The sequence below is a fragment of the Falco biarmicus genome, chromosome 7 (genome assembly GCF_023638135.1).
Source record: "Falco biarmicus isolate bFalBia1 chromosome 7, bFalBia1.pri, whole genome shotgun sequence".
Taxonomy (NCBI): domain Eukaryota; kingdom Metazoa; phylum Chordata; class Aves; order Falconiformes; family Falconidae; genus Falco; species Falco biarmicus.
Window position 1 is genome coordinate 11586996 of NC_079294.1, and position 22395 is coordinate 11609390.

Sequence of the window (22395 nt, forward strand, 5' to 3'; positions counted from 1 at the left end):
TTTCCCTGTTGTTTTCATGAAAAAGTAAGCCTGTTAGGAAGCAGTGTTTCACAGCCTCAGTTGATGAGCTTGAGGCTCCACCAGTTTACTTTGCAACAATTTTTTGAGAAAGAGAAGAAAGAGTAACCATTAGGTTAGCAACCACCAAGTGATGCAGTTAACCCCGATTGGATGGGCTCCTTTCTGAAGGAGAGAGTCTTCCTCTTTGATGAGTATTTGAAAGAACATTCTCTTGCCATATTTTATACATGAGAAGTAAAGATGTCCATATAATTTTCACGCTCCTTGTTCCATAACTGTTACACACTACCATTCCTAGTACAGCCCTGGGAACAAGTACCTATTTTTTGGTGAAAGCTTACACCTACATAGTGTCTTGTTCTCTGTGAGAAAACCAACTCTGCATTTTCAAAGATACTGAAAGACATCTTTACTTCCCCTGCCACAATTTTCACTTTCTAAAATTGCCCTTCTGCTGAAAGAAGCCTGGTATGAGGTTTCTTGGACATTGTTGTTCAGCTTGTTCAACAACGTTCAGCTTGACTTCTGTTCTCTTCTTTTTCTTTTCTCTTTGCTGTGTGCTTGTTGGCAGTCCTCACAGAAAATCTGTTCTTTTTCTGTTTGTTTGGTTTTATATGTTAGTAATTCCATTACTGTTTGGTATTTTTGTCCAAGTTTGCACTACAATTGAATTGATAAGATTGCAGTTAATGACTGAGTTGTCCAGTGAGAGATTCTGTGGCTGTCTTTTCTTGTTGTTTGGACCACTGTTTTAGAGAGGCAGTTTTTGTGTGTCACATGCATTTCTCTGGGTTTCCTGAGGAATCAAGACTCGTGCAGTTACACTGTCTGTCTCTGTCTGACCGTTCCACGCCTCCAACAGTGTTGGACCTCATTGTCTAATTTCTGCTAAATTGACATACAAGAAAAAAGAAGGGCATTATTTTCTTCAAAGTTTGATGAAAGAGAGGCAGCTGTCTAGTGAAAATTGCATTTATGCAGAGTCCCATGACAGGGAGGCTGCAATTGAATTCACTATATTAGATACCAACAAATCTGTGCAGAAACTCAACCTCAAAACATGCTCATAAGAAATGAGTTTTCAGTGGTTCTGCTGCTCAGAAAACCACTTGTTTCTAAACAGTTTTGCTTTGAACATTTGAGGAAGGAAAATTTCTTGTTGCCATATACGCATCATTTCATATTCTTAGCAAATGATTGCATTTACTATTGATTGCTGTTTACTAGTCCTAGAAGAAGTTGGACCCATAGTAGTCTTAGTCAAATTTGGACCCACATATGCTGGAGTATCTTTTAGTGCTTCTTATAAGACTCCAGTAGTTTGGCAACTTTTCCACAATTATTTCTGTCCATGCTTTTCCATCATATGAAGGTCTCTTTCCCTCCCTCTCCTGCCCACTCTTTCTCTCCATATCATTCCCTTTCCTTCCCTCTCTGTCCCACTCTCCATCACTTTCTCTCCTCCCCATTGCTCATTCTCACTCTTTCTCTTGATCTACTTTCATCCATCCCCACTTAATGAGCAGAATGGAAGAGAAGTAGAAAAACATTTATTTGAACATCTTTTAAATGTGTATTTTCCGTTATCTTTGTGAGCATGTGGAAAACAAGTGGTCAGTAGCAAGAGGAGAGTATCATTACCTGTTGCATGAAACAGTAGTTTGTGTGAAGCAGTAGTGCCCATCTCCTGCATAGAAGTGTTGATTTAAATTGATATTAAAAGCTTCATTGCTTTTGCCATTTAAAGCAGATAGAGACTTTTTCAGTTTAACAATGTAATTAAGATTGTTTACCACAATTTCTGTTCTGGTAACACTGACATTTTCTGTCAAGTTCTTTAAACAATTTGCTTTCCTCGCAAGAAAGAACACTTTTCAGCCAGCCTGTGAAAATTACAAATTTAAAAGGCTCACTTTTTCATTGCTGTCCATAAAGTTCAGTCTATCTCTAATACTGAACTTCATGCATAATATTTTTGGGTGCCAGTTGCACTTATCTAAGGGTCAAGATGAATAGATTTGAATTATTCCATTTTAACATGCTGATGTGTAGGGAAGTATGTGGTGAATATCTGTTCTCTTTTCTTTTTTGCCATGTGACTGTTCTGGCTGAACTCAGCTTTTTATAAGGACCTTTAGGCAAATTCAGGAAGTGAAACTAAGGTAGTGCAGAAGAAAAAAATATAAGTACCTGCTCGCTCTCCGCAGATCTCTCAGTAGAGGAGACCAAATAGTTGCCTAGAGAGGTTGCTCAGTGGTGATCATCGAAAAATGCCTTTGCAGCACTGCCATTCAAACACTTTTATTTTCCTGTCTTTGAGGAAATAACATTCCTCTAATTGTACAGAACTTTCCCTCCATATGGATTTTCTCAGCCCAGTCAGCAGATAAACATCAAAGATTGTCAGTTACTGATTGTCAGTTACTGCTTTGAGCTTTTATTTATAAATTAACTTGCATGTTTTTCCTGGAAAAACAGTTGTTCCAGGAAAATGTCTGCTTAAACACTTTGCTGGAGAAAATTCTTGCTGAGGGAATGTAGAGGGAAATGTGACTGGTTCAGAACACTGAAAGTGCTGCAGAGGAAACACATTTATAATTTTTTGGACCTAAAATAGAGCTCTGTTAATCCATTTACCTGTCTGATTTTGATGTTCATCACTCAGCTTTCCTGCATGTAATTTGTTTTCTTTCAGAGCACCACTCACAGGGAGATCTGCTTACAGTTTTTATATCTTTTCTTGGCCCAACTTGATACATAAAAGTAGCTCAGTTTTTTTTTGTTTTTTTTTTTTAATGCTGTGTTTAGACAACATTTCAGTAGCTCAAGAAAATAGAAAAGGCTTTTAAGGTAACTGTTAAAAAATTGCATTTGCAGGCTCTGAAAGTGCTTCTCCAATCCAATCTGCTCTTGGATCCCGATCACAGACACCCTCTCCTGCCACTCTTCATGCAGATCATATTGAGCAGAAGGATCTGCAGCTGGATGAGAAGCTCCACCACTCTGTTTTACAGACGCCAGATGACCTAGGCAATATCTGGAATAGAAAATATAAACCTGTTCTTTCTTTCTTTCGAATGCAATATAGTGAAGTAGCTAGTATCACAGTTACACATTGTAAACAATCCTGTACAAGGCTATTTCGTCTGTGCTTTTAAAAATACTTAATTACAGTTATTTCCTTTAAAAGCAAACAAAAACCTTTTACATTTTATCTTGCGTTTTGTTGGAATTATTAGCAGTGAATTAATAGTCCACACATTTATCGTTATTCTTTTTGATGCTTGGAATTACGGCAGCTTAACCTAGTATGTGGCCCTGCCACGGACTGTTTCATCATTGATGGACAAATACTAAGACATAATTTTAAAGTAATGTTATAACTTCTTCTTGGAAGTTTAGTTCTTTTCCCTTTCATATTTAAACAAATTTACAATTACTTCTACTATCTTAGCTATTGAATTGTAGAATACATTCACTTTGTAAATACAAAGTTCACATTTCTTTCTTACTTGGTCTTACGGAAAGAAAATTGTTTCTGATGTATATTTCAGACTCTTTTCCTTTAAGTAGCCTACTGATAGACAGAAATATCATCATTTTGCTTTGTACTTTGAAATCTTTAGCCTAGCAACCATTAGTGTCTCTACCACAGTGGTCCAGATGCTCAAAAGAAGAGGCTATATGATTAGGCTGAATTCAGATTTAATTTTGATTTTGTGGGAACTGTGAGATTTTCAGAAGATCTCAGCAAATTCTGGTGTTGAGGTGTTTTGAAAATCCATCTGAGAGGGGCAGAAAGGAGATTCTGGGTGCCTGCTGCTTTAAAACTGGCTTGTTAGCTAGTTTTATGTGATTGTTTAGCTAGTTAAGTGTAAGCTGAGTAGAATTTAGCCATTGTAATCTATCAGAGTTTTCTTTGTATGGACAAACTAGATCAACTGTCTTTCACCTTAAAAAGAACGTTCATCCATATAACACTGATGTGTAGAGAGAGCTAGGTGAGAGTTAAGCTGTGGTGCTGCGTTACTGAATGATGCCTCTCCACATACATAAATTTACTGCTTAAAGAACAGTAGCCAGAGACAAGTTTACTCTCACCTTTCTCTTCAATTTGCAATAAAATCCGCTTTCTGTTTTATTGGGAAAAATGTAAAGTTGTAATGTAATTTTACTTGGAAGCAGACAAGTGTAGTTCTGGAGATTGACTCCAAAGAATGTAAGACAGCACTTACAAAAGGAGCGGCCTTACTAGGTCCGTCAGATCCGTGTTAGGGCTCCAGTAGAGACGTCAAATGTTACCAGTGGAAAGGACATAAGAAACAAGGCAATTCTTCCTCTACCAAGTTTGATAACGGACATATTGTTAAACATATCCAGCATTGAGGTGGCTGAATGGGTAAGGAGTATCTTACTCTGAAAGCCTGATCTTTTTTTTTCTTTTTATTTTAAGAAAACTGTGTATATAATAGTTATATCAGGAGATATATTTCTGGAGAGGTGAGTCTCACTATACTTTTTTCTTCCATTACAGAAACTAGTGAATTCCCCTCAGAATGTTGTAGCGTGATGGCTGGGGGAACGCTTACAGGGTGGCATGCAGATGTTGCAACTGTGATGTGGAGGCGAATGCTAGGAATTTTGGGAGATGTCAACAGCATCATGGATCCAGAGATTCATGCCCAGGTTTTTGATTACCTGTGTGAACTGTGGCAGAATCTGGCCAAGGTAAAAGAACTGAACCTTTTCTCCAACCTAACCTGATAGGGCAGGATTTTCAGAAGGAGAAAAACACCACCATATATATTTCCCTTAAAATTTTGTCTTTTTGTTTTGTTTTTAATAATTGCAGATAAGAGACAATCTTGGTATTTCAACAGATAACCTAACTTCACCATCTCCACCAGTTTTAATTCCACCACTGAGAATTCTAACACCATGGCTATTCAAGGTAAATATGAGAACTAAGCAGTGAAACAGAAATAAAAGTTCATGTGGGTGTAGAACAGTGTTTAATGTGATTCTTTGATTTATGAATAATAAATATCATTCTAAAACTGTAGGCAACAATGCTGACTGACAAATACAAACAAGGAAAGCTACATGCTTATAAACTCATTTGTAAGACAATGAAGCGAAGACAAGATGTTTCTCCAAACAGGGATTTTTTAACTCATTTCTACAATATAATGCACTGTGGACTTCTTCATGTTGATCAAGTAAGTTTAATTACAGAATTCAGGTTAATGTCAATATTGCAACTAAAAATAAAATTGTTTTATCAAAAATACTGAATGGATTTTCAGCTAAGTAGTTTAACTTTGTCTTTGAAAATGTTATGTGACTGATACTCTTTCTAAACTTTGATAAATGGCCCTATTGTTCTTGGTTGTAATCAGAAATGCTTTTTTGTAGTCGATTTGAAGCAAATATAAGGGCAGAAAAGTGTACTCTTTCATTTTTCACTGATTGTATGTTACAGACTGGAGCATGCAAGAATGAGGAGGAAGCAGATCTCTCTAAGGTCTGCCGTCCTTCTTACTTGCTCTCTGGTGCAACAGTTTAGCTAGTGGGAAAGTAAATTGTGCTCACTATATTGGAATAGTTTATTTCTACAGCAAGTATAGGAACCAGCAAAGACATACAGAGTGCATCTAATTAGTGGGAGTAGATCTTTTTCATAGGTTTTAATGTGAACAAGTCTGAAAGTATCACATGGCTTAAACACTTTTTAAAGCTTTGCATCAGAAGTGTTTTAAAAAGTTGGCTCTGTGAACTTTTTTGAGGAGCGGTTAGAGGCATAGGGAGATCAAAAGTTCAATCAACCCTGTTTTCATTAACTGGGCAAAATAGAACTCGTCCAGAATTATTCCACAGACAGCTATGGGTAGGGTGGATTGCCAGCTTCTGTCTTCTTAGCAACCAGTTTACGCTGCTTTTCTTGCTGGATTGCAAATCTTCCATTTAGTTGGATATCACTACTACTGGAGAATTATTCAAAGGAGGAAAAGAGTTATATTTTTTGTCTATCTGTGAACTTGGGATGGTTTTTAATAATTAAAACATTTTATACTTTTTCCAGTACTTTTGAAAACATTGCATCATGTAGGTTAATTTTAATAACTTCCTCACTAAGTCTAGAAGAACATAATATGCTGTGTTGAATGACTACTGTGTATCAGAAATGTTATAAAACAATTATAATTCTTTCTTTATATTTGGTTCCATATGGATGTATATAAAAGGCTAATGCCTTTTTTAAAGTTATAGTCAGGTGATACTTGTCAGAGAGGATTACGCATGTCATTGAGAAGGTGTAATAGGTGGTCATCTCACTATATCTCTTCTGTACATATTTAAATGAATGGTTAATAATTTATAGAAATCTTAAAAGCTAAATGTAAATGAAAATAAGGTGTGACCTCATACAGTAGTGTCCAAGTTTAAATTGATCTATAAAGTATACCACAGTTTACTTGTATTAATATAGGAGTATACTTAAGACATTTATTATGCTACTTTTTGCTCAGTAATGAGTGTCTTAATTGCCACAATGGATTTGCTTTCTTGTGTTTTTACTTTCTACCTTTGGTAAATACCCACCTCCTTTTCATTCATTGTTTGCCTTGTTGATACTCTTCCTTTTTTCCGTTTTCCTTCTGCAAGGATATTGTTAATACAATCATCAAGCACTGCTCTCCTCAGTTTTTTTCACTTGGTTTGCCTGGTGCCACTATGCTTATTATGGATTTCATTGTAGCAGCGGGAAGAGTGGCTGCTTCTTCTTTCCTCAATGTAAGTATTCATTAGTTAATTCTTATTTATGTGCAAGTGGGAAGGATTTGAGAGAGAACTGAGCAGTATTTTTCCTTGGCTAGGGTGTTAACTTGACCCCAGCATTTAATGTCATGGTTAGCAAATACAGATAAGAGTCAGTGGTTTATTCTAGAACAGTACACATGCAAGTCCTCTCCAGAAAATACATGAAGAATGCAAATATTGTCATTGGAGCAGAGAATCTTCTTTTACTTCAGAGGTCTTGGAATTGTGTCTGCCATTTATCTGTGCTTTAAGATGTTGTAAAATAAATGTCCATTTTGACTGTACCTTCGCTATGCAATGACTTTGATGATCTGGCTTGAGAACTCAAATCTGCTAGTGTTTGCGCTGTTTGGATGTATTTCTGATATTGTTACCCAGGCAACTTCAGTCTCGAATAGTAATACTGATATGATTACCTAGGTGCTGTTGGCCTTGCATGGCTGTACTCTCTCTTAAAGCTCCCCAGTACTCCCCCTCCAATTGTCTGTGAGTTTTGACTGTTTCTCACATAATTCCCCCTTCAACCAGCTATGAAATCCAGCCGCCCTCAAGGTACTACCTGAAGCCTCTGTCAGCTTCTTCTATCATTACTTGTCATGTCCAGCGATGCCTCATGCCATGTCCAGCATTTTTCTCCATCCCCATTCAATTAGCTGACCCTAAGACCCAAACCTAGTTAGCAGCCCAGTCATTTGTCTTTAATCCTAACAATTCCTCTGCTTCCTTTGACCGTCTTGGAAAATGGGAGCATGTGGTGTGCATGAATAGCAATCCATGGGGGCGTGGTCTTGGATTGCCGAGCTCTACAGAATTTGCAAAAGAGAAAAGAAATAGCTGTGTAGTTTCAGCTGTCGTTCTCTTTTAAGAAATGCCAGCTTCCTGATTGCAGTACGAGTATGTATTTCTCCCCACCTTTTTTTCTTTTAGGCACCAAGAGTTGAAGCACAAGTTCTTTTAGGATCTCTAGTCTGTTTCCCAAATTTATATCATGAACTACCAGCTCTTCACCCAAACATTCCTGACATTGCAGTGTCTCAGTTTACGGATGTTAAGGTAGGAATTTTAAGAGTATTTGGATGGTATTCAGATACCAAATACATGTTGAATATGTTTTTCCAGGAAACACTAACTAAAATTCTAATATTCTAAAAAATTTCAGAAATAATTTCAAATAGATACCAAAGCTCAAGTTCCCATAAAATCTTGTCAAACCTTATACTACTAAACGTACTTTATAATTTTTATTAACTTAGTAATAAACTGCGTTTGTGTGTTTGTAAAAGGAAATGATGTGTTATCTCACTGATGTGTTACCTCAACTCTTCAAGCCTACTCTCATTAGGGCTATTTGCAGGTCTCAGATCTAATCAGCTGAGATGAGAAGATTGAGAGGTTCAAGATATATTATTTAATTTATTAAGAATTCACAACTGCTGAAATCTGCCTGTGTTCCTGGGGGCTTTAGAAAACCTCTGAACATCAGTATGTTCTTTTAGACAAAAAACAAAAGGAGACCTTCCCCTCTCCATCGTAACACAGAGTTGGGTAGTGTGCCAGTATACTGGAACTGGGCAGAGCTCAGTCCGTGTGTTTAATTGCTGTATGTTTGTCAGGTATGATTACTATTTCTAAGAAAGGCTCTCGGTAAGTTTCCAAACTGTTTCTTTTTAGAGAGAGATGATGGCTTGGAAGCTGCTTTATACCTTGCTCACTTTTGGCGACTGATTTTGAGTTCCTTCTTTCTCATTCCTATTATATAATGGCTGTTTACTTGAGCTTTATTGAGAACAACCTACAGCTTTAGGGACACTTCGCTGCAGCTGAGTCAAAATTCTTGACATCATTCTTAAGGCACTGTAGTTGCTTGTTCTGCAACTACTTCCAAAGTCTTTTAAAATGAAAATTATTTTGAAAAAATGCTTGTTTAAACCTCAAAGTAATAGATTTTTTTTCTGTAATACCCTTGAGTGCTATTCACAGAAGCTAGCTTTAGGGAGTCCTTTGTTACAGGGTTTTTTTTACCCTTGATATTTTATGGAAAATTATCGGCAAGAGTTGAATAAATGGTTAATCAGCAGAAATCAGGATAGTAACCTGTGGGTTATTCTTGGGGTAGCACAATAATGAGCATCTGGGGCAGACTAGAAGTTTGGAGTAGTAGTAAGCAAACAACCTGACCGCAAACCTAGAGACTCAGCTAGGCAACGTGCCTGTGTGTGCTATAATAAAATTCTAATTTTCTGATGCTTCATGTGATGGAGTTACTGGTAAATGAGTGAGTATTTTCCTCTTTGTTTTAGGAACTCATAATTAAAACTGTGTTAAGTTCAGCAAGAGAGGAACCATCTGGTCCTGCACGGTAAGTCATACAAAAAGAAGCTGCTAAATTAATAGATACGTTTCTTTATTAAACTCTTTTGAGGTGGATATATTAGAAAGCTTAGAGTAAAAGTTTATATGTATTTTATTCATGGTTTTCTTCACCACTGTCAAAACTGTGGTTCACTGTGTGAATTCAAAATTGTTTGTAAACAGAGATTTTAAAATAATAGACATGTTCTGTCAGACCAAATGCTGGTCTAGCCCAGTATCCTTTATCTGATAGTGGCTGATAGGAAAGAGTGTCAATATAGGTAAGAGTACAAGCTGTGTGCTTTCCCAGCCTACCCTGGTGTTCAGCTCAGGGATTTTCTGTACGAGAGGCATCTTTTCCTTTAAGGACAAGATTATTTATGAGGGAGGTACGGTTATCTTGTATTAGACCACATGATTTAATTTGAAAAACAGAAATAATGCAAGGTACATGAGCCTTTCTTTACAGTATGGAAAAGAAGCAGAAAATACTGAGCTTAGCATTAAACTGAGAATGATTGCACTGATGCTTAAACCTAAGCATCTTCATCGAATCGAGAACTTCAGAGAAGATGGATACCAGTTTTGTTTTCTGTTCCTTAATTTTCTTAGGATTTTGTTCCTCCTTACCCATCCCCAGAGGCTTCGTTACGGAGTCCAGCATATGGGATTGGAGCAGGAATCTATAATGCCTACCAAGGAAGAGCACATTTGTGTGCCATTGTATTTGAGTGGAGTGTTTATATATGCTCAACTAATATATGGTCACTTGTTAATGCAAAATACATTCCTGAAAAATGTTACCGGAAAGGTCAATTCATTGAAACTTTAAACATTTTGCTGGAAAACCAAAAGCAGTTTTCATCAGCCCACTTACCTGTTCTTCACTTAAGCTGGTAATATCACTCAACACAGGCAAAGAAGGAATTTTCTGACATCATTTTCATTTCATTTTTCATGGTTTTTTACAAAACTTCAGTCTAAAAATCATAACACTCTCCATTTTGCTTTGAAAAAGGTGGTTTAAGTCAAGTTGGTTCAGAATATTGTTATTGATCCTGTGGCACTGAAGTACGCAGTATTGTCATTTTCAGTTCTGGCAGTGTGGCTGGAAAGAAGGGAACATTGTGCATGTCCCCATATCCTCTCTGGCTGTGAGGGTGCATACAGAGGAGCAGAGGCACATGTGCATGCCCAGCCTTTCAGAAAGCTGTTACACTGCCCCCAAAATGCAAAGTCAGAGCACTGTGGGTAACAGCATTAAATGAAGATTAAAAAAGAATAGATTCCCACCATCTCCTTGGGTTACCTGTGCCCTTCTCCTTCTGGGAGATGAAAGGGTACGTCCTCATTGCAGGGATAATGATGTTGCCACAGCTCCTGAAGCTTAACTGCCTTACTCCTCAGTGGCAGTTTATCCACTGTCTTTTTTGGTAATAACTTCTCTGATACCATCTGCTTCACAGCAGTACGGAGTTCACCTGGGTTACTATCAGAGGTCATATTTAGGATCTGCATTACAATTTTGCAGCATCGGCTTAGCCACTAGTAGAGGCTTAATTGCCTTTGCAGTTTCTCAGGGGAGAACTTCGATTTCTTGAACTTCATAGCTTTGTATATCTCCAGCAAGTCTGAGTGCTGTTATTGTTATAAGCTATAAATCTCTGTTCCTTATCTCTTCCACAGAGGCTCAATGTTTTGTGTTTCATTAAATACTTGACCCAACTGAGCTTCAGGGAAGTCAGTTATCTGAAGTATGTTCTACTCTCTGATCTCCATCTACAAAAATTAATAACTGTATTAATCAAATACCTCTCCTGCTGCTGACAGTCTGAAAAAGAAGTGATAGGTTGGTGAACTCAGTGTTCATCTCTTCTGCTTGTGCTGTTAAGGCTGTGATACTTAAATAACAACATTGTAGCCACGTAACTACACAGTTTTTCAGAGACTACTCTGAATAGTGATTACAAAACGGGTGTTCTTAGTAGAAACCTCACAGACTGCTGGATATTTTGCATATCAGTATGTCATCAGATGTGGAATGTTTCTCAGTAGCATCAAGGAAACTTTGAATAGTAGCACAGACTTAGAGCTGTCTACTCTTCTATGTACTAAAGGTTTGGTTTCTGAGTCACCTGGCACAAACTGTCTACATTTATTGTTAAATCCATGCTAGGCTCTTTTTTTTTTTTTTTTGTTCAAAAAAGATTGAAACGCGTAGGCTCTTTTTTTTTTTTTTGTTCAAAAAAGATTGAAACGCGTAAGGAAATAGCGGAAGTGTAGATTACTTGCCCCTGCTGCAAGACTGGAGTGTTTAAAATGTTCCTGGCAATACCTTGGCTAAATGGTCCTGAAAATTTAAGTTAAAAAAATCTTAGGTAGACTGTTCCTGTACTTCTCTAATTTTTACGGTCAGATTGGGTTTATGACCAATATGTAGGAAAAATCTTTTCTACTGCAAATTAAACTCTTCAGTGACTTACTGCATGTCATAGGATTTCTTATCATTTCCTTCCTTAATTGTGATCTAGACTCAGTACACCCTTCAACTTTTCCTCCATATGCAATATTTCCCAAAGCTGTTTATTACTTTTGTCACTTTTTTCCTAGACTTCCTCAAGCTTGTCTTTATTCTTAAATTGTATTAATCAAAATGTAATGGAGGTGGTCTTGCAATTGAGATTTCAGCAGGGACAACGAACAAATCAGGGTGGTTTGACAACTTATTTACATTATCATGTAGAATTAATTCCAAGATGCATTTTTGCTACTTGTTAGCAGTTTCACGATTCTGTGTAGCTTTAAAATCTTATCTGTGAACAAGTAACATTCCCCCTTCTTGTTTCTGTGTCCCAGAAGTTCTAAACAAATATGAGGAAACTCTCGTGCTGGAGAGCAGGAGCCTCTCACTGCAGTTTTACTTTGTCTTAAGAAAATATGTATGGATTTCCCGTACATTAATTTTTGGTAGTGTTTTTAATCCAAAAAGCACATAATGGTGCAGGAGTTCTTGATGTCTTTTGGATTTTTCAGTTGCCCAGAAGGGTGCTGCTTCTGTCCTTTCCTGTGCCCTCACCAGGATACTTGGGATTTCTTGCTCATTTTCAAGTGTTACAGCATTATAAAGGTTTCTGTGTAGTTCTTTTTGGAATATTAAAAATATATAAGTTAGACTTTAGCAAGACATATAATGAATTGTAAAGATTGCACATTCTTCTAGCATGTTTCTCAACAACTTGTCCTCCAACATTGTTTTACAGATGCGTTGCTCTTTGCAGCCTTGGTATTTGGATCTGTGAGGAGCTAGTTCATGAATCACATCATCCCCAGATCAAGGAAGCATTGAATGTGATTTGTGTTTCTTTAAAGGTGGGAGACTAACACTTTTACAATGTATTACTGTCTTTATCTGTAAAGATACTTTATCTTTCCAAAGTCATGATCACATTTTAGCATCCTTAATTCACAGTTTCATTGTCATTTCTTACAAAAGACTGAATTAAATTTAATTGATGAATCTCTTAACTCTGTGAAAAGAAATCTGTACCCTTTAAGTTTGGAGGAAATGGTGTGTTTGGAGTAAACGGCGTGTTGGGAAGTAAACCAGTGTATCTCTATCTTAATACCTATCATTAGCCACTTCACTCTGACCTTTACCCTTTGAAGCATAATAGTTTGTCCATCACCCTTTTTTTCATTAATAATCCTTGCAATTCAGGTTTCAGCAAAACCACTACTGTCTTTGCCCAACTTTGTCCAGCTATACCCCTTCCCACATCCTGGACCCAAGGTTCCAGCAGGGTTTTCTGCATCTATTTGTAATTAGATCTAGGAGCCTGTGGTAGATTAACCTTAAGTAAGAGCCAAACTCCCACCCAGCTGCTCACTCACTCCCCTTCCTCAACAGGACAGGGGGACAAAACAGTGAAAAATCTTGTGGGTCAAGATCAAGACAGGAGATTGCTTACCAGCTACCATCATGGGCAAAACAGATTTGACTTGGGGAAATCAGTTTATTTTATTGCCAGTCAAAATAATTTAGGGACTGAGAAACAAAGACAAAATTTGAAACACCTCCTCTTTTCTCAGACTCAGCTGCAGTCATCGTTCCCAACTTCTCTGCCTCCCCTTGCCTCTTTCAAGGAGTGCAGAGGGGATGGGCAATAGGAGTTATGGTCAGTCCATTACGGTTCCTGTCTGCTGCTCCTTCCTCCCTGTTTCAGTGTAGGTCCCTCCACTGGTTGCAGTCCTCCAGGATAAGCCTGCTCCAGTATGGACTGTCTGTGGACTGCACTTCCCTCAGGAAATACCCAGTGCTGCAGTGTGGGGTACTCCACGGCTGCAGTGTGGATTTCTCCTCCAGCATGGTCTTTTCCTTAGGCTCCAGGGGAATCTCTGCCTCAGCACCTGGAGCACCTCCTCCCCCTCCTCTTCCTCTGACCTTCATGTGCGCCTGCTGCTTCTCATTCCTTCTTTTTTTCATTCTCTGCCTGTGTGGCATTTTTGCCCTCTTTTAAATTAAATATGTTTTCACAAAGGTGCCACACACTCAGCAGATGGGCTCAGCTGTGTCCTTTGGTGGGCCCACTGCAGGGACCTCCCCCGTAGCCCCTCCATTACCGAGACCTTGCTGTGTCCACCCAGTACAGATCCATACAAAGACTCTGGAGTACAAAAGTGTTGGAGACTTTCCTTCTCCAGCATTTGTGTCTTCTGCCTAGGCTAGCCATGGATGGCAAGGTAAGTTACATTCCTCACTAATTGGCATTCCCCAGCCCTGATTAATAGTACTTTTAAGCCTCCGTGGTACATTCTCCTGATATTGCAAAAGGGAAAGGCCAGGGTAGAGAGGAAACGAGAAGGGATCCCAGTTTTGGGGGCCATCTGCCATCATATGCAAAAAGTCTGTCCCAAGCCAAGTGGCTGCCTTGTACTTTTTGGCTACCAGACTGAGTGCAGCATCCAGTGTAAGAGCAGGGGACAGGAAAGAAAATGGGAAGGTGACAAATGCAAAGGCCAAGAAGTTTCCCAAAGCTTCTCATGCTTTTTGCTCGCCTGCCCTCTTGCCCCCACCAACCAAATCCCATTATCCTCATTACATTCTATGCCTGTTCGCTTCTGTGTTGGAGAGACACGGCATTATGCAGCATTGCTTCTCGGCCCTGGTTAGGCACTGAGAGAGAGATGTAGACTACCTGTTCTGCATGCATGGAAGCACTGGAGGATGTTTGATTTCCTGTGGCAAAGTGCTTTTCTGTGCTCATTCTGGGACGTGATTCAGGCCAGTACCTGTTTGAAAAAAATCTGAATCCAAGGATGAGTCAAGAGTTGGCATCAAAGTTTATGTGAATAAACTACCTGTTGCAAGGGAATTATGAGAACTCTAATGTTGGTGAGAAGTAAAGAGCACCTGTTTTTATAGCTATCATTAGAATTTATTTTGCGTTTTTTATGAAGCATGCTGCAACACTCAATAATTTACAGTTTTTCAGAACTATTTAACTTTTCCTTTTTAATGGGCGCGGTGAGTTGGCCCCAACTAGCAGCCAGACTCTCACTCAACTGCTTTTTCAGTCCTGCATCCCCAGCACCCCCAGCAGGGGAGGGGGGAACATACAAAGAACAGCAGTTGGGTCCCTGGCCCCTTCCCACTGAAGCCACCCACCCAGCCCCCCGCTACCAAAACCTTCCCACCTACACCAATACAGGTTCTGAAACTTGGTTTGTAAGGTAGAACTTTACAGTCTCCGGTAGTCACCATGCAATTCTATATAAACACCTTCACTCTTAAGTTCTTGAAATCTGTGATGATTGACTGTTTTGGTATTTGCTGGTTTGATTGAAACTGTTAAACCTAACTAGTATGCACAGAGGTTCTCACCTGGGAATGCAGCTTACTCAGATACAGCTGGTTCATTGTGGTGCAGTGCCTATAAGATGCTTCTGACTAGATTTTCTGCATTTGTCTGCCTGCCTTTTTGTGAATGATAGTTTTGACTATGCTGAATCGAGTCACACCGGATTTCAGCTCTGGTCATGAGATTTTATATTGGTGGTAGTATATCAATAGTATATTCCTTTCATCATCTGTGTTAAAAAGCTGCACTTACTTGGCTTTTTTTTTCTCCTTGATGAGTGTTTTTGTCTTCCTATGTTTTGCAGATCTTTTTCATATTTGTTCATATTTTATGGAACAATCAGAATATTAGTAAAAACATATTTTCTAGCATTTTGCAATGTTCTTGAACAGTATCTTCAACTTTTTAAATATTTCTCAGTTTATTTTCAGAATCTTTTAACATGTTCTTTGTTTACATCAAAATTTAATGACCAGTAGTCTTTCTGTATATACATATTGATAAAAATCAGGGTGTACACCTGTTGTACGTGGTTTCTGTCAGATGTTGGGGACTAACTATGCTTTTCTTTTCAGCAATGGGAATCTGTAAAGTATCTTAGCAAATCAGCTGATCACATCCTGTGAAGCAGGATTTGAGTCTATGTCTAAAATCAGCTTCAGGGCTTTTAGTATTAGACTCTAAATTGCAATTTCCTGTTTTGCAAAATCACATTCATCCTTTGCAGCCTCACAAATACTCTCTTGCTTTTTAATATCCCTTAACTAGTGCATTTTATCAAGTTCCTGTACAAGTTTGGTATTAGGCAAATTATGTTGTTTTTTTCTTCTTCAATTTATCGTAACTATTTTAATCCTGACATTCATTGTGACTTCTCTTATTTTTCTTTGACGTATTTATTAAATCAATTATTTGTATTTCAATTATTAAATGTAAATTACTTCTTGAATGAGAAAACAAAGTTTTTTATATTTCTCTTTTGCTTTGCTTTGTGTTGGCAAAAGCATCCAGAGTATGTTGGCTTTTCTGCTGTTCTGAGCAGCGGTATACATTGACAATCGAGTTTAATCGTGAAATGAAAAGTTCATAAATATATCATGGGAGAAACAGTTAGCTCTAATTTGTTACCTAAGCAATCTCCTGGCTTCCAAGCAGTTGGAGATTTGAACTCCCAGAATGGATTGTTTTCTTATTTTCAGGAGAAATGAATGGATCGGGAGCTATAGTCCTAATCCAATTTACTGATAAGTACAACTGAGCAACTAACATTTAGTAGAAATGTTAGCAACAATTATATGCCTATTTCTGAAATACAGAAGCATATTCAGAACTGTGGTCCAGCAGCTCACTTGGAATATAACTGGGATGTCTCCCAGCGGCATGTGATACTGCCATGTCTGCGTTAACCTCTGCTCAAGGCTGAGCAGAAAGGTTCCTAACCTGTCATCCAGACCCCTGCATCTCACGATTATGTTATGCTCCTCTCAAAAACGCTGCAGGTACATCACAAAATTGTGTTGTACAGGCTCGGTTGGATGACTGCTAAGCAGGTTATTTGCAGGCATGGACAGGATTAAACTGCTAATGTAACATCTAGAAAGCAGCTGACCCTTGCAAAGATGAACGGTATGGTAAGGCTACCTTTCGGAGAAAACCCCTGAGAGTTAGGTACCAGGCAAAGTGCCAGTTCATTCAAAGCTTGATTTTTGTTTTCCCATCAAGTGACTTTTAAAAAATTATGTCCACAGTTACACTACTACATTTAAAATATCGCAGTAGTGAATTCTTATTCTTTATAACAATCAGCAGTTTCCAGAGATAGAGAATGGTGGGCAAAATGTAGCATCGCACAGCTGCCTTTGTGCCACCTCTGAAGGCTCTTGGAAAAGAAGCCTCCAGACCTTTTTCTCAGGTAATTTTTTCTTAAAATCAGTGATCTGGATACTCCATATTAAGCTACTATAGTTTGGCCGTCCCTTTTGTCCTCTCCAGTGACTTTGGGGTTTTCCTGCAGGCCTGTAAGGATGAAGGATGTTTCCAGCAATCTGCATTTGATCTCAAGTTCTATAATCAAATTGTTATGCTTTCAGTTTTATTTAATTTTTTTTTTTTTTGGTTGTCACTCAAGCTTGAACATTAGAATCTGTACCCTGCTTACTGTGCTCTTACAGGGTACTTTCCACAGCATGAAGAGAGGCTGTCTCATGAGGGATAAAAAATACCGGTGTTCTTGTCACAAGTTCTGGGAAGACTTGCAGATGTGAGATGTCTGCCGTGTTTTAGTGAGAAGCTGACAACAACGTGAAACCATCCACTGAGAAATAGGGAAAGTCAGAACAAGGATTTACCCTGTGCACTCTGGTTTCTGTCTCTGTGGCTGACTTACAAGAGCCAGTCATAGTCTTTCTTTATGCTTACGTAGTTACCACAAATAAAAAATGTTAATTAAAGCTTTGAACTTCATCATTTTCCATACGCTTGTACCTTCTCAAGACCTTAAACCTAAAAATTGATAGCACTGCTTTGATAAGAGCTGGGGCCCAGGACAGAGTTTTCTTCCAGTGTATTTTCCACATGTTAATTTTTGCCATTCAAAAATTTTATTCTGAAATCCTGAATTTTCACCTCAGGCTTCATTCCCTAGGCATTTCAGCTTTCTTAAAGCTTTTTTTCTTTTTTTTTTTTTCTCCTTTTTTTTTTTTTTTTTTAAGGTTTGTGGGATACACCCTTCCCTGAAAGGTTAATAGAACTGGACTGAGTAAGAAAACAGTCTAAGAAGCCAAGAATTTAAATATAAGTATTTTTGCAACATAGTACCTTTTTCTGAGTTTAGAGGTAGGTGGCCACCTTGCAGCACACACCTGTGAAGCTTCACTGCTGAGTAAAGTGCCATTAAAAAATGTAAATTACTTTTTTATTCTTCTAATAATGCAGGAATTCTGATGACACTCATCTTCATTGGAGAAATAGAACAGGATTTGTCATGATTAAAGCGTGAATTACCTAATTGTTTTCCGAGTGATTTGAGGTTCATCAGCATTATCATTTGGAATACTTGTCTTCAGTAAAGACAGAGTATTTTGTTGAATAAGAATGTATTTTAAATCCTTCCCCTGGGGCTGTTGCTTGTTGTTTCTTCTTCTGCGTGGTTTGTACTGTTTTCTGAAGTCTGTAGTTTTGCTGTGCTAATAACCGTCTTGCTCAAATTTGTCTTTAGCTCGGATTTGTAGGATTTTCATTTCCTAGATGAGTAAAATTCACTTGTAAAATTTGCTTGTAGAATGCACTTTGTGTTTGTTATTTGGTGCACAGCTTAATGTTGTTTTTAAAACAAGTGCAATGAAGGAAGAAGCCTCAATTATATCCTATACATTAACAATTTAAGGAAACATCCCTGTCTCTTCATTTCATTGTTTTCCTGCTTAGGCGTATAGGGCAGTGTGTGCATCCACTGCCAAGGCTGGGGACTAATTGTACAAATGCATTGCCTTCTGCTGTGACCGGCACAGTAAGTTAAACATTTCAGTAATGCTGAAGGCAGGCTGCAGTGCAGCACTATCCTCCTGCCTTGAAGAGTTAACAGAGGGAAGTGGAGTAAGCACAGAACCTGAGGTGCATTGCTGTACACCAGCAAATTAACTGAACAGGTAGCCTCACTGTTGGTGCTGTATCCTGCATTTTTGGTATGCAGCTGTTCACCTACCTTGGTTCTCAACAAAGACTTCTGATTTCAGAACTGGATCCTTGTTTTTGTGCAGTGATGCATTAATAGCAATATTCATTAAGGTAATAATAAATTAATTTGTTCTTCCTGGCTTCACGAGACTGTACTAACCAGTCTGAAGTTAGTTAGGAAGCTCCTCTCGTTTTTCCCTCATTGTGTGTAACTCACTGATTGTCTATCCCAAACCTTTGGTGTTAGCTGCTAATGTTGTTTATGACTATAAAATAATTCCCTTTAAATTTTGTAAAATTTAATTCTGTTCCTCTGGTAAATAGGTACATAAGAAGCTGTTATGTATAAAACTATTACTGAAATTCCTGACCACCTTATCACCTAATGTACTCTTACGTGAAACCACATAGTCATTGTTACTGTGCTGTGTTCTCTTTTCTAGTTTCCAAATAAAACAGTAGCCCAGGTAGCCTGCAGTATGCTGAACATGCTGATACATTATGTACATAGGCTTCAAGTGTATCAAGCTGATTCACCTTTAAGAATTATTCAAGTAAGTAATTTTTAAAAATTTGAAATTTTTAATTCCTTTAAGTGCAACAGTAGAATGTATTTTCCTGAAATTAAAATACCTGAATATTGACAAGTATGTTTCACAACACGTTGAATTAGTAAAAGCATGATGTTACTTAACATTAGCAATAGGGATTCACACCACAGTTGCTGACGCCAGTATTAACATGTATAATGCCTGTATCATGCTTATTTTTTCTCAGATACCACTATGTCATTATTTACATGAGAACGTTGTCAATAAAGTCCAAACTTCTAAAATTAAATATCTTCAAATATGTTTAAGTTTAGTGAGAAAGTGATTACTTAAAATAATCTGCAATTTTGTTTTGCATATCCATTAAGGAGTTTCAGTATAAAGCAAAAATAATTATTTTGGACACACTTTAAATAACAAGGAAGTAGACTATGGCCTCTGTGAGTATGAACTACAGAGAACAGACAGAGGTCTCCCAGGTAACTGAAAAGAAAATTGTGTAGTAGCTTCTTAAGAGGTATAGCAGGCATTTCTCTGCTCCTCTGCAGTCATATTGTTGATCAGGTAGGGACAGGGTGTTTACAGATTCTAGCAGTTCTAAGAACAACGGAGCTCAGATAGCCCCATACACAGACCCGTGTCAGGCTCCCTCCTGCACCTTACAAGTGTGTTGAATCAAGTTATCTTCCTGCTTGAATATCTGGAGTGGCTATGTAATGTCATTGTCCTTAATGCACCTATATCAGTCAAGCAGAACATATTCCTTCAATGTTGCCTTTATGGAAAAAAAACAACCCAACAAACCAAAACGGCAGCAGGGAATACTGTAATTTGTCTCAAAATAACTTTAATAGAATATAATAGAATCAGTATTTTGTCGCATTTACCTGCCTAAAAAATTATTTTAAACTTAAATATTTAGATTATATTTTAAAAGAAACTATGCTATATTTCCCCCAGATTCTGATAGCAACTATTACACATCTGCTACCCAGTACAGAAGCGTCCTCTTATGAACAGGACAAGAGGGTAAATATTTTTAACTTCTTTTTAATGTGTCAATTTAATTACTAAGGTACATGACGTAACTTTGTTACAAAATTTAAGCTGTGTTTTAAAGCAGGAATTCAGCTCTTTAAGTATAAAGAGTATAGTCTTCCCAGAAATATAGCAATATTTTTTTATGTAAGTGAATTTCTAAAGTATTTATGGAAAAATATATTTTTTTAAAATTAATTGAGATGGATTGTTTTCAATAATTAGAAAGTCTTCTTTTTCCTTATTCTCGGTCAACTTAACATCGAAGTAACGTGGACTTTTCAAACTTGTCTTATAGTGAGAATATATTCTCAACTTGCAGAGAGTACATTACAAAATATTTATAAGGCTATGATTGTTTGCTCTTTCCATTGTCAGTACATTCTTAGGCAGGATAGCCAGTAGTCTTCAGATGAATTTGATTGGCATCATCCTTCAAAATGATTGCTATCTTTTTTTATTTTCAGGAGGCCTGAGTCCCCTAGCTAAGATGGGCTCTTTCTTCACCTGACACTCACAGTAGTACTTTCTGCCTCCTGAAAGCTGTGTCTCTTCTGAATTATTTGGCTTTGTTCTAGGACTGTGGGACTCGATGATTATTTAAACTTGGGCACTTTGGTGCAGTTGTCACTGGCAGCTCTGTTGTTCTGGGGTACCCATTCCCACCGGAGCTGGCATTCATCTGTTGCTCATTCTGGGCTCCAGAGCTCTGCTTTGCCTCTCCTCGATGTTTGCGAGAAGTCAGGGGCTGTTGTAGACTACAGTGGTATGCCAAGCTAGCCACCTTTCCACTTGAGGATGCTTCCTGTAATTTAAAAACTTTCCCCATGAACTAATGCTGATCATTGTATGTCAAATATCACATAAAAAATTGGCTTACCTAATTTGACAAACATAGTCCTAATTGGTTTCTTAAAAATTGGTTTAATATAAAAATACTCAGAGCCCTTCACTATTAGGTTTATTATACAGTGCCTCTGAGAGACAAACTTCTAGTGGTTTAGTGAAATGAGCTTGATGTTTATATGTGTTTTATTAGTAAATTAGTTAAGTGGATTTTCTTTGAAAGAATTTTATTTAACTTGGGAAATACTTAAGGAAATCTTGCAGCTATTTATCTGCACAGTTTCCTCTTCCACAGATAAGTTTTAAAAATTAGAAATAATTATTTGAAGCCAGTAAATTATTAATTTTTTGGTGTGCATGTGGGTTGTAATCTAATTCTGTTCTACAGTCTTTAAAAACATCCCCTAGAGGGAGTTGGTTCTTTTGCTGCCTGAGTAGCCTACAATACAGAAGGCAGTTGCATTTCTGTCAGATGATACCTGGTGCTGCATAGCATTATTGGCATGTTGTGAAGGAAATTCTATTTATAAAGCCTGAAATGCAGCTGGAATAGTTCAGTTTTGTGTAATCCTTGATTCACTTTGCAGTGAGCTTTATGTGCAAAATGACGCATCAGCCTTAATTTAGACCTGTGTAATTTGTCATTTTAAAAACAGCAGCCTACAAATCAATTTTGAAAATCACAGGTATCTTCTTAAGCACAGCATCTGCTCACAGACTTACCATGATGAGAAACTGTTGTATGGTTGGTCTATGTTAAGTATCTCCGTAGCCAAAGTTTTTACTGATGCCATGGGTTTACTGATACAGTGGCTCTTACACAAGTGTGATCTGCCCTTACTGCAGAAGGTTGACTCTGCTGAACTGAAACAAGAAAGTAAAACAGAGAAGTAAAATACAGTGATAAATGTGAAGTAGCACGTTCTGATTCAATTGATTTGTAATTGAAAATGTTTGTTCTAGTTGGTGGTTTCTTTACTTCTGTGCTTATTGGATTGGATAATGGCCTTGCCGTTAAAGACCTTGCTGCAGCCTCTTCACACTACAGGAGCAGAAAACGATAAGACTGAAAGATCCGTTCTTAATTGTATATATAAGGTACATGTTTCTTTACTTGCTAAATGAGAATCGCTATGTATGGAGGTAGTCAGTTTTCGTGGAAATAAAGACAAGTTTTTGTAATCTGACCTCTGTTCTACTGCTGAAATGTGGAGTGCTGCCTTAATTCTTGT

The 22395-nt window shown here is 37.8% G+C and overlaps 1 protein-coding gene across 13 annotated transcripts in view; it reads left to right on the top strand.

The window, feature by feature from the left end:
• The window catches only part of RALGAPA1 (Ral GTPase activating protein catalytic subunit alpha 1), a 132894-nt gene that overhangs the window by 55092 nt on the left and 55407 nt on the right, over nucleotides 1–22395 (top strand). For 11 of the 13 annotated variants that reach the window (XM_056344938.1, XM_056344932.1, XM_056344934.1 and 8 more), the window contains 11 exons: nucleotides 2899–3051; nucleotides 4556–4749; nucleotides 4874–4972; nucleotides 5085–5240; nucleotides 6688–6816; nucleotides 7771–7896; nucleotides 9144–9202; nucleotides 12456–12564; nucleotides 19172–19282; nucleotides 20240–20308; nucleotides 22127–22261. In XM_056344938.1, the coding sequence (XP_056200913.1) occupies nucleotides 2899–3051; nucleotides 4556–4749; nucleotides 4874–4972; nucleotides 5085–5240; nucleotides 6688–6816; nucleotides 7771–7896; nucleotides 9144–9202; nucleotides 12456–12564; nucleotides 19172–19282; nucleotides 20240–20308; nucleotides 22127–22261 (1340 nt within the window). The remainder of the gene's footprint in view (nucleotides 1–2898; nucleotides 3052–4555; nucleotides 4750–4873; nucleotides 4973–5084; nucleotides 5241–6687; nucleotides 6817–7770; nucleotides 7897–9143; nucleotides 9203–12455; nucleotides 12565–19171; nucleotides 19283–20239; nucleotides 20309–22126; nucleotides 22262–22395) is intronic. The other 2 variants (XM_056344936.1, XM_056344944.1) reach the window with 1 other exon arrangement.